This window comes from Dermacentor variabilis, chromosome 5, assembly GCF_050947875.1.
Source record: "Dermacentor variabilis isolate Ectoservices chromosome 5, ASM5094787v1, whole genome shotgun sequence".
NCBI classification, from domain to species: domain Eukaryota; kingdom Metazoa; phylum Arthropoda; class Arachnida; order Ixodida; family Ixodidae; genus Dermacentor; species Dermacentor variabilis.
In genome coordinates this window covers 168,112,047-168,124,456 of record NC_134572.1, presented here as the reverse complement: position 1 = coordinate 168,124,456, position 12,410 = coordinate 168,112,047, and the positions used below count along the sequence as shown (strand labels likewise).

At 43.7% G+C, this 12,410-nt stretch overlaps 1 protein-coding gene and 1 pseudogene across 1 annotated transcript in view; both read left to right on the top strand.

Annotated features, from left to right (window-relative positions):
* Positions 1-12,410, top strand: part of LOC142582029 (A disintegrin and metalloproteinase with thrombospondin motifs like) — a 75,802-nt gene that overhangs the window by 11,822 nt on the left and 51,570 nt on the right. The window contains exons 2-3 of the mRNA XM_075691451.1: positions 4,228-4,391; positions 4,489-4,578. Of these exons, the coding sequence (XP_075547566.1) occupies positions 4,228-4,391; positions 4,489-4,578 (254 nt within the window). The remainder of the gene's footprint in view (positions 1-4,227; positions 4,392-4,488; positions 4,579-12,410) is intronic.
* Positions 1,941-2,485, top strand: LOC142582100 (uncharacterized; annotated as a pseudogene).

Here is a 12,410-nt window from a genome sequence, read left to right as displayed (position 1 = left end):
CCCCAAAAGCCCTGCCTACCTATCACACTTTGCTCCAGTGCGTGATGCACCGGAAGATAAGCGAAGGTGCCTTGAAGAATCCAATCTGGATGAAGCCGTGCAGTTATCACTGGCAGCACATGCTGAAGAAGAGCACAGGAACAAGCTGGCGTCATATAATGATCTGCTTTCACGGCTTCCAGATGTTCAGCTGTGCGATTTCTGGATGGCGAAGACTGTTCAAAACGCTGTGTTTTTCGTGCACATTGCAGGTGACTCAGGAGAACTAGAGGTGGAGCGCTCTATTATAGTGAGTGACCTTATGAAGGTTACGGCCTTCTGGAGGAAGGCAAAACTCTCTTCTGAAGATGTAACTATGCCTAGCAAGCTAGATGATATGCGCACTCTTGAGTCAGTGTTAGAAAGGGTAAAAATGTTCAAAGCACCATCGGTATGTCACGCAGATGAAAAAGTGAAAGCGTCTTTTCAGCTAGTGTGCTCACTTCTCGATGACATTGCGAACGAGGATCTTTTGCCACAAGAACAGTTAGAGACAGTTAAATTTTTAACGGAACAGTTGCGCTTGCTCCTTAAGGATAAAAGTGCTTTGAGGTATCCAGCAGAGCTTATGATGTTTTCAAGCATCCTTTCTACCATTTCTCCACATGCCTATAGGTTCGTCCGCAGTACTAGCAAAATAACTGCCACACCCTTCTACAGTGATGAGGATTTGTGGCGAGTATCGTGCTAGTCCTGCGCAGGAACAGACAGATGAACATTTCTTGAACTACATCAAAAGAAGGACCAATCATCTAAAGCAACATGAAAAAGTCGTCATTCTCATGATGGACAAAATTCACTTGACGCAGTACTTTAATTACAAAGGTGGCTCATTGACTGGCACAGCAGCAAACTGTTCTGATGCAGCAAAAACTGCTCATGTTTTCATGATTCAGAGTTTGCTATCAGGGCACAAGGATGTTGCACATATCTTGCCTGTTTTTAGTATCGAAGCAAGGCAGTTGCACGAAGTCCTCAAAAAAGTTATCTTGGAGCTTGAGAAGGCAGGACTCACAGTTATTGCTGTCATAACAGACAACAATGCAATAAACAGAAAAGTGATGTCCATGTTTTCGCCGCATAACAGGTTGGATATTGTTTAACCTCACCCTGCTGACAAATGTAGGCCCCTATTTTATGTAGTGGATCCTGTTCATTTATTAAAATGTGTGAGGAACAATTGGCTTAATCAGAAAAATCCTGGAACATGCATTTTCTATCCGGAGTTTTCTAGTGCAGCATCATTAGTTCGCATTATTGGAGCTTCTTTTAAAGCACTCTGTGACATACATGAATTTAAAAGAAAAAGTCTATCAAAGTTTGGCTATGGGCTTACATACAAAGCTCTCCACCCATCCAACATTGAAACACAGAACGTAAAAATAGCATTGAAAGTTTTCAATCCATTCATTATTGAAGCCCTGAAGTCACTTGGAGCAAAACTTGGCCTGTCCTGTGCTGAAGGAACGGAAGACTTTATCAGTGTGATACTAAAGTCGTGGCACATTGTCAACGTAAAAACGCCTAAAAAAGGCCATCGGCTAAGATGTCCCTGCCAAGAACCTGTGACGAGCTTGTATGGTGTGCAAGTGCAGTTCCTGAGTTCTTTTGTCAGCTGGTTAGATGTATGGAAAGTGGTGAAAATGGACACCGGTGCTCTGACAACTGATACGCATGCTGCACTCAAGCTCACAACTTATTCCCTAATTGAGGACTGCCGCTATTGCATTGACGAGCTTCACTTGGAGTATGTCTTGCTTGGCAAATTCCAAACTGACAGCCTCGAAGAAAGGTTTGGAAGATACCGTCGCCTTTGTGGGAGAAACTATCATGTCTCCATACAGCAAATATATGAGGCGGAAGCGAAGCTAAGGCTCCAAGACTCGCTTACCTTCCCTGAAATGAGAGACATGTGGAAATCTAGCAGCAAAACATTAGATGCCAGCCGCCTCATAGAAGACTACAAGATAAAAATAACAGAAGAAGACATTAAAAGCAAGGAGTCGAGCTTGCCAGCTATTACATACATAGCAGGATTTTGTGCACATGCAGCTCCAAAAAGATTCCTTGCACAGCTTGTGCAGAAAACCTTACTGCACAGGAAAGAGAAATGGAGCTGGATCGCAACATAATGATTGAGAACCTCTCCCGGGGTGGTTTGAAGTTCCCGAGGCCTGTAGTCATAGATGCCGTGCTGCGAATGCAACTAGTTCTTGGGAAATTGACTACACAAGAAAATGTTGTGCAGTTTCATGCTTCCAGGCATCAAAGGGAATTGCTGATTAGTTTGACACAAGAAGTAATAGACGATGAAGGATTCGATATGTGTTCTTAAGGTCATCATCCTGATGATGTCTATCAAAATATACGGTGGGCAGCAGCGAACACATTGCTTAAAAATTATGTCCAAATGAAGACAGACCTCTTATACACTGAACTGTCATAAAAGAAACAGCAAAGAAAGCTCAAAACGCTTTCGTAATGCAGACCAGCTGCAGACAGGTTGCTTGGTTCAAGGATTTGTTTGTATTGTTTGTAGTCAGTGTATTGTAGTGTGTCTATAGAGTGTTTGTGAGGACTCCCTTTTCGTTCTTCAGTGTACATTTGAAGTAAATCTGTCAGGGTATTGTTCAGTGTTTCTTTAATCAGTTCTAGTATTGGAAAATAAATCTTTTTTCCTTAATGCTACTGTCGCCCACTCTCTCGCTTGCATGACAGCATGACACCGTTAAATAATGGTTTTAACCGCGGGCCTTTAACTGGAACTTCATGTTGGTATGAGAAATAAATTGACACTAAATACTGGTCGTGCATTTAAATTCTTGGACGCTCCCATTTCACTTCGGTTCAAAGGCGAACGGGCGGTAGCAAGCAGGCGCACTCCGGCGGGGTCGGGCAAGGTACGTGACTTCACGGACGGAGCGCATAGGCCTTGAAAAAATTCTAGGTGGCTTTGGACTGATCCGCATTCGCCGGCTTACCCTCACGCTCTTTCGCTCATACGGAACCTCATCGCGATGGCGACGGCAGAAATCGGCCTAGAGCGTCCATATAACTGCTATCGCAATAGAATGTATAAGTCGTAGGACCACTAGTTTGCCTCATCGATTACGGTTTCTACATGCAGTGCGTTTGGTGTAGCGTCGCACGCTGCTCAATCGCGTCTGACGTAGCCAGGCTAGCGTTCTGGTTTGTACTGAGCTGGCATCCCCTTTGTGCGTAAGCGCATGAGCGCACCTGCCGAGAAGCTGTGTGTGCGTGTTACGCAGTCGTGACTGCACAGCCTGTGCTGAACGTATGGTAAGTCTTTCTTCGAGCGCTGACAAACGCCGACGCTTTTCCTTCAGTGACATCTCCTGCGCGCTCGAAGGGTGATGCCTGCAAAGCTGTTGGTGGCTACATTCCTCGCGCCAGCGTTCTGAGGCGCCTTCAGGACGATAGTTAACATTATGACCGCTTTAAATCGTGTGGCTTTGGGTGAAACTGCCTTTTTATTTCATGCGCAACACACTTTGCGTTAGTATATATATATATATATATATATATATATATATATATATATATATATATATTGTGTAAAACTGCTCAAACTTAGCACAAGCCAATTGCCTTCCTGAGGGAGCACAAGCACTCGGCATGACTCAGAAGTTGCGCAATCTTGCCAGAGCTGGGGGGGGGGGGTATTCTGTAAGGGCCAACCTAGTAGACTGTCCATTTTAGCCGCTGCCCCTTGGATGAAGCTGTACGAGAGAGGAGGAGACGAGCGGCCCTAGCCAATCAGCAGGGGCCGAAATGGACAGTCCACTAGGTGGACTCTTACAGAATACCCCCACTGGTGGCGCCTTATTTTGGGCACCCTTCCAATTAATTTCTGTAAATGTCCAGGTGTCTTTAGTGTATAGAAGAACATGATTATAGCCGATATATTTGATGGACAATGTATCGTCTCAGTTTCATTTATGAAGATTTCTCTTGGGAATCTCTAAATATCAGCTGCAGCCCCTTTGCTGTTGCACTTAATACGAAAACAATGAATCAAAAAAACAGTTTGGGAACCCTACATTTGGTCACTTGTTTTTTGTGGCAAACGTGTTTGAACTTGATAAGCTAAATGTATCATATTCGTATAGCGCACCATCTATCGTTGTTTATTTATGCATACCTTTTTTTGAAATTTCTTTGAAACAGAATATGGCATTGTCTATCCAACCTTACTTAGCGCACGAGGATCTGACGAAGAAAAATCTTTGAGAATAAATGAGCATATGACTCTCAATCTGAAAAAGAGCGAGGTGTTCACTGATGACTTCATGTTTATATCTGAGGAAAATGGTGAACGAATACATCTCCCCGTAAGTGCATGTGCTGTTTCCTAGCCGTAGTAAATATTCACTCAAGTTTAGCTCTGCTTTTCGCAGTTTCCAAATAACAACCTTCATTTCTTCGCAGATGCGGAAGGACAACTACGAGAAAGATTTGTATCATGACGCGGAGTTGATGTCTTCAGTTGTGGTTCGCACGGATGACGGTGTCAGTGTGGTAAGGGCCGCTTACTGCTGATAAAGATTTCAAAATATAGGGGAAAGCTAAGGCAGTAAACCCTATCGCTTTTTACAAACGTAGGCCCTGGATGGCTTCCAGTCTTGCTCCCTGACGTAGGCCACTGAATGTAGCAAGCAAAAAAGGCATTCGTGGTGACATCGAGTAGCAAAAGTGCGTTAAAATCTACGCCCACACTTTTTCAACATGTTTCCTCTGTACATAACGCCTCTTCTTAATGTGAAGGTTGCCGTAAGCTAAGCAAAAAATTTGATGTCGGTCTTGAGGCAAGTGTACATGTCTTTTGTCTCAAAACCTAAAAATAGTCTTTCCGCACTTTGAAAAAACTGAAAAACGTGCGTTCGGTTCCGGCACGGTAGACTGATAAGGCCCGTTATCGGAAGTTCTCTTGGTATTGAGGCCGCCCTCCAGCTGCAGTTGTCGCGCGAGGGAAACCGTCTGTACAAACTCTTTTGATGGACTTATTTTTCTCATAGCTTTCGTACGACGCTGCTAACACTTAAATTGTGCCGTATCATAAAACATACATGTTGTGATAACCAAGGCATAACTGCACTGTTTTAGCAATGTTTCCATACATACAAGAACTAATGGTGCCCAGCTAAGCACATCTTACAGTGGACGTTCTGCAAGTGATGTTGTTCGCAGGCTCGTTCCTGTTGCGGTTAAAACCATGCAGGCACTTTTCTGAGAAGCTTAAGTACACATTTATTCTAACTTTCTGTCCTAGTATTGAAACAAAAATGCAGTTTGGAGCTTTGAAAAAAAATACCGCGAACCTGTCAAGCTGAATGGTGATAATCAAAGAATTTTGCGTCATATACTTTGCTAGGTAAAGCGGCAAAATATTTAAACAAGTTTCCCAGTTTTGACGTAATGAGACGTCTTAAAAGGAAGCTTTAGCTAAATAAATCTAAATAAATCAATACATGTAAAACAAGAATTCGTTTTCGTTGCAACAACTGCACTAAAATTGACGAGGTTTCTTGCATTTAAAAAAGAAACTTAAAACTCTAGTGACTGTTTGCTTCGAATTGTTGATTTAGGTCATCACTTATTTATTAAGAGTGCCAAAATTGAACATTTTCTGAAAACGAAACTATGAAGTTTGCAACTCTGTAACTCAATAGTGAAAAATTATATCACAATTATATGGATTACATATGATAGTACATCTAAAGCGGACAAAATTAATATGTTACACATGAATCTAAAAAATAAGTGATACGGAAATACAGCTTTTGCAGAACCATTGTACGCAACGCAAAAAATTCACGTAAATTATAAAAAGACAAAATGAATTGGTACGTTTTCAACGGTCTATTGGACGCAGTTTACAGAACCGCGATATCTGTCCTTGATGCAGAGCTATTGATTTGTAAACTTCATGTTTATATATTTGTCAAACTGTTGAACTTCTAAAAATCCTTTAAACAAAATTAAAGCTTGAAATTAATATTCCGCTTTCAACAGTCACTAGAATTTAACTTTCTTTTTCAAATACAACAAATTTCATCAAAATCGGTCCAGGGGTTAGCTCAGAAGAGTGTTTTTGCGCTTTACATGTATTTGAATAGGCCACATCAGAGTTGTGCCCGAGCTAAAGCTTCCTTTCAACTCTTTATAATGCAGCATATAAAACTTTTGTCCGTCAAGAGCTTCAATACTCAAGACCAATATTTGATTTTTCGCCAACATTAAGTCTCTTATGATCATATGAGAGCACGTGCTAAACATACATGTTCTTGCTTGAATATTCGCGATTATTGAATTTGTGCCATTTCTATCTGAACACATCTTTTGATAGGGTTGGGAATTACATCTAATTCAAACGTTAGGATCTATCCAGAGCCGTGCTACCAGCTTGTTATTTTTACCTCAATAGTATCACTACACTGCACTCGCAAATTTACCTTCGACCTCTGGCCGATGGTCGCTAAATATCTCGACTAAGTTCATATCCCAAGATTTTTTTTTCATTCGCTATCGCTTAGCAACTAACTCATCGTACCCATATATATCGTGTTTTGTACCAGCCACCGAAATGCTGTCGTCCCTGCACGTTCCCATACCGAATCGTTGCAGCAGTCATATATAATACGTACTGCGATTTACTGAATTTGCATTCCCAGCCGTTTTGCGACAATACCTCATCCTGCTGGTTTGAAATACATATTCGAAGAAACTATGTCTGCCTAAAATAAGGCATAGGAAGGTTTACGCTGCTGCGCTGTAGCTTACGTTACTGTACTCAATTTGACTGTAGGCCCCGCTCATTAAATGTCTCTAGTGGAGCGCTTGGGATACTATAAACAAAGTAAAACAAATAATTGAGAACGCAGTTACTCCGAAATATCAGTAGGTGGCCAGTAGGTGGCACCACAGCGCGGAGCATTCGACGCCATTTGTATATGACTCCCAGCAGGACTAGAAGCTTGCTACTTATTTGAAAGATGCTCCAAGCATGCGAAAAATTTAAACACGAAAATGCAAAACACTTTTTTGGTAGACTTAGGCACGCAGTCCTGAAATGTTGAAAGCCACAGTAATGAGCAAAGGTTAATGCTTTCGCTTACTCTCGACGCGGCTTATGCGAAGAACAACAAGCGAGCTTTAGTGAGAGAATTCGTCGTTTAAGTCTTGCAGCAGCTGTCCTAGAACTCATAGAATGAGCCGCGCACTGATTTAACTGCGGCATCATACTGATCGGCCACGGGAAATGCGGGCCAGTGAACGCCAAATTAAGATGCCTATTGCCTCCCAGTGGTCCGCCTTCTAAATGCGGAAACAAATAATTTTGCTGCATTTTCGGGCTATTTTTGCGAGTAGGTGGACGTTTTGTGCAAAAAGAGCTGCCTTAAGCTTTAACTTGAATTCACTATTGGCAAAAGTTTGCTATTTTTCGTGATTTCTTTATGTTCAGTGAATTTACATTGAACTTAGCTTGGATTTCGACGACGGGTCTACGACAGCCCCCGCCATTTTTGCTGCTATGTAGCCCGTTTTTGTTCCGAGTGACAATTTAAATTAAATGAAGCTTCATGATGACTGGTATACAATGAAAACAATAACAGAGAAGGCGAACTTACCGATTGCTCGATTCTCAGCCGCTTTACTGTTTTGTCCTGTTTCCTGTATTAACTCAAGGCCCTCATTCATTCTTTTGCGTCACGATTTAGCAGGCGCCAGGCCTTTCTGGCACCCAAGCTATGCAGTCGTGACACCCGACGGTAGTCTGCTTCGGCGCAAAACGGCAGTCATCACGTTGTAATGAAGATGAACACACTAGCGGAAAACGGTGAATCACGAAACTTACTCTTTACTGGAACACCCTGTGGTCATAAAAACGAACCGTAGTCAAGCGCAGCGAAATCTGCGAGCACAGTCGGCGATCATAGAGAATCGGCCCAGCGGGGCAAGAACGTCGGCTTTTATGCGTCTCTCGTGGAAGGTTCCACCGTAATCGCTAGTGCCCGCGCACCTCCCAGAAACTACTGCAAATCTCGCGCCAAGCATACAATCACATTACACAAATTTAAATGACAACAGGCAGCGGAGAGAACCACGAATAACATTCAAACTACTTCTGATGCATGCAGGCGCGACTTGCTTCGAGTGATAACGTTTACCATTTGTTAGACGGCAAAAGGCGGCCACCGGAGGACCATAAACAAGTACACGTGTCAATATCACATACCTCTTGATGACAAAGAACGCATGAACGGCTTTCGGGATGAACCTGCCACACCAGACAAGGCTGCGGCTGCCTGCTTAGGAAGGGAATTTGAATTCTCGAGACCACCTAGCGGGTTTGACAGAAAAGCTTCACATTCAAGGTATAAAAGCTGAAAATTTGGTGGCAAATAAGAGCACTCTAAATAGACAGTGGACAGATGAATGCGACGTTCCTGAGAGTGCTGAGCCGTTTCCGTTTGTTAGGATGCTCGTGTTTTTACTACGGTTCAGCTACAAAAAGAACCGTAGGCCAGGTCCTAATGTAATTTGCAGGCTTATGCTAAGCCCGTTGTCATAATGTTGTGAAGTTGATCCTAACACTGGGGCAAAATAACTGTTAGATTTAGTCGTAGTAAAGCCACTTGTTACGCGCATCACGATTGATGGCACGGTTTTGCGCTTGCAGCGTCATTCGGAACTAGCCATAGGCTCCGTGCGACGCTGACATTGGCTAAAATCCCAGTTGATGCGCAAGTGCGGGTCTCTTGTGCGAGAAATGTTGGCCTCATAAACAACGTTCGGTTTGCTTACAGCGACGAAGAATTGCCAGATAATCTAAGGGATATTTTATCAATCTCTCGTCACCAGCAGTCGTCGTCCCGGCAACCCGACAATGGTGAAACCTAGGCCACATTCTACAAGAGCGTTATACTATATTTCCGTTTCCGACCGATCAATGACTGCTCGTTTGATATCGGGATTTACAAGTGATCAAGTTCAAGTAACGCAGTTCGCTGGCGTTATGCAGGTTTTTGTCAGCGATGACAAGGTCATGTGGCAGCGTACTCTCCGGGATCACAGCGCCTCTAGGTATGAATGGAATCGCATAGCTGCAAGGAATGCACCCTTAGATGGCAATGTCATTGCGCAAAGTCAGCGGTCCACACCCTTCTTATAGAAGATGTCCGTTGAAAAAGGCTGCTGCCGAGCAGAATCGGGAAAATATGTTGAGCGCCACCAGAATACAAAGCGAACCATCAAGAAACCGAGACTTAGTGGGAGATTCTGGATCATAACGTCGCCCTTGCGAGCGCTGCAGCTCTGTCTCGGAAGAAGGGGTCTCTAGCTTTAATACCTTGGTGTCTCAGCAGCGTCCCCAAATTGCCGCCCCGAGAAAACATTTGAACTCGAAGTCAGCTGACCAACGAATAGTTACACTGGAGGAGCACATAGCGGAATATATTGGGCGATTCTTACGGCCTCTAATATTTGCGGCATTCAAAGCTATAGTGAGTCGGTCAAGTGAAGGGAGACTGAGTAGCGCAGGCTTTGGCGAATATCAGTAGGCGCTTTATGACGTGGTGTTATTCCAGTAGAATGCCAATAGCCTGAAAGCAAAGCTCAGTAATTTTGCCGTCTAGTTTATGAACAGCTCTTGCCAGTTTAGTCACTTCTGAAGGCCGTACAAATTCCAGCTTTCGCCTTTCAATCTTTGTCGTCTGTCCTTCCTCTCGCCCGGATAGCACACCAAAGAAGCTGTTTTACGTGTTTGCAAAGACTTCACGTGCTGAGTCATGGTATCTCGTAGCACTGAAGTTCCTGAATATGTGGCAAGTGGTATTTAATGTGACAAAGAAAACTGTGTCATCATCACAGCTCGCGTTGAGCCTACGAAACAAGTAACAATCGGAGCCTGTGAGCCCCTGTTAGATTCACTGCCTGGTTGCATGATTATCTGTGGGCATTTTAAGGCACATCACACCATCACAAATTTTTCGTTTAAAGGAGCTATGCCATGAGAGCGGCCTTCAAATCAAGCTGTTATGGTTTAGCTGAGGATCCTACTTTATCTTTAGGTCGCACACTGCTTTGTGCAGCTTTCGCGTTGTCTCTCGTTATTGCAATGCAGTACGAATAGGTAATATTTTGTGGACCAAATGGCGTTGCAGACAGGAAGTGAAGATTCTCTACCTCTATTCCAGAAGTGTGGACAGTTACACTTGCATCCTAATAAATCCATATTGCGAATAATGCAGAACATTCCGGCTCACTTTAGAAGTATGACGGCCAGGCTCCAAACTGGCATATCTATCTACATCAGATGCGGCAGCGACTGGTGTTGCATGAAAAATATATCTGCACAAAGTGAAGAAATAAATAATTTACGTTTCATTGAGAGCAGGCAATGCGTAGAGAATATTGTTACAATATCGTTGTTTTTTCTTCAGAGGAAGAAAATGTTAGCACGTAAATAGTATATTTATTTGATTTTTTCAAGAGATGCGCACATGTCCGGACAGTTGGCAATATCACTAGCCATCTCCACACCCAACGAAAATGCCGTATCTAAGCACTAGAAATCTTGCAAGAAATATTGAAACACCGCTAGTTCCCGATATCTAACCGCGTGGACCCCTGGCCACAAGTCACTGGCGGGAAGCTAAGGGGCACAGGCCGCATCTCTATGTAATAGAAGCCAGGCATTCCTACCAGAGGGGTTGCAAAAGGCGACGAGGTCCGACAACATTCCCAAGAAATGCACGGATATTCGGCAGCTTTGCCAATTTGAAAGAACTGTATACCACTTACCGCAACCCATACTAACTAGAGAAAAGACGGTTGCTCTGCTGCGACTTCTAACAAGTCCCTGTGTACACATCATTATAACGAATATAATTACCCAACCCGATTTCCATGCTTGTGCTGGTCTTGCGTGATAGAACACCCTTCGTAACATGGCGATGGGGTGCCCTACACTTGCAGAACCCAAAATATCTGCAGATTATGCAGATTAAAAATTATGCAGACCCCATGCACTCTGATAATCGATGTAAGCGAAGCTTTCTGTGCTTGTTGCTTTACGGTAATGTTGACGGCGAAAGCTTAAATTTCCTAAATGTTTAGTCTAACACGAGAGAGCTGATTTGATGATAAACGTTACCTTGCATGAACCACACAGGAAGGGGTGTGTGCTTGAGGCGTTATTGTACGCCATATTTCATCACTTTTGAGAGGGTTGAGCGTTGTCATCGCCTCACATTGCATATTGCATTGTCGCAGAAGTAGTAAACTTCAATTGGATTATGGGACTGTACGTGCTACAACCACAATCGGATTATGAGACACGCCGTAGTAGCGGTCTCCGGATTAATTTTGACACCTTGATGTTCTTTAACGTGTCCCAAAATCTAAGTCCACGTGCGTTTTCTATTTTGCCCCGTCGAAATGCGGCTGCCGCGGCCGAGATCAGATCAGCGACCTCTAGCAAAGCCATAGCCACAAAGTTACCACCACGGCAGACAAATAAGTCTTGGTTTCTCGGTGAACCACTTCCGTAGTGTCGCCTGGACCATGAAGTGCTCTGTAATGAATGTGGCTCAGCTTCTGCACGCCCTGCGTAAGTTGTAAGCTGCGTTTCACTTGTGTGACCTGCGTTTGACATGTTCGCAAGACGTTTATTTTACAGAAATATCAGGAACGTATTGTACCGTACTTAAGCTTATCCAGCTTTCCCGCAACCACTGTCATATAGTAGTAGGGTTCCCTTGCCTTCTCATGTCACCTTTCCCCTCTTGTATGGAACTGCCACAGTTCTATCTACGTCCCCTCTTGGCTCGCGCGTTAGTAGAAAGGGAAGCGCTGCTTTTTCTGCAATGTTTTTGAGGGGGTTAACGGATAACTGCAGCTGTCAAGGGGCTGTCAAACATAATGCAGGATGCCTCAGCGAGATATGGGGTGTACGCACGACTTATTGATTGCATCGGCCATAGATCAGAAAAGAATGGTAAAAACCCGCCGTAGTTGCTCAGTGGCTATGGTGTTGGGCTGCTGAGCACGAGGTCGCGGGATCGAATCCCGGACACGGCGGCCGCATTTCAATGGGGGCGAAAACACCCGTGCACTTACATTTAGGTGCACTTACATTTAGGTGCACGTTAAAGAACCCCAGCTGGTCAAAATTTTGCGGAGTCCACTACGGCGTGCCTCATACTCAGAAAGTGGTTTTGGCACGTAAAATCCCAATATTAAATTTTAATGATAAAACGTACATAACATTATTCTATGAGCGACACTGCGTTGTTGCTTTTAATATCACTTGTTAAATAGTGATGTCGCCTGTATGAAGGACGCGGCAC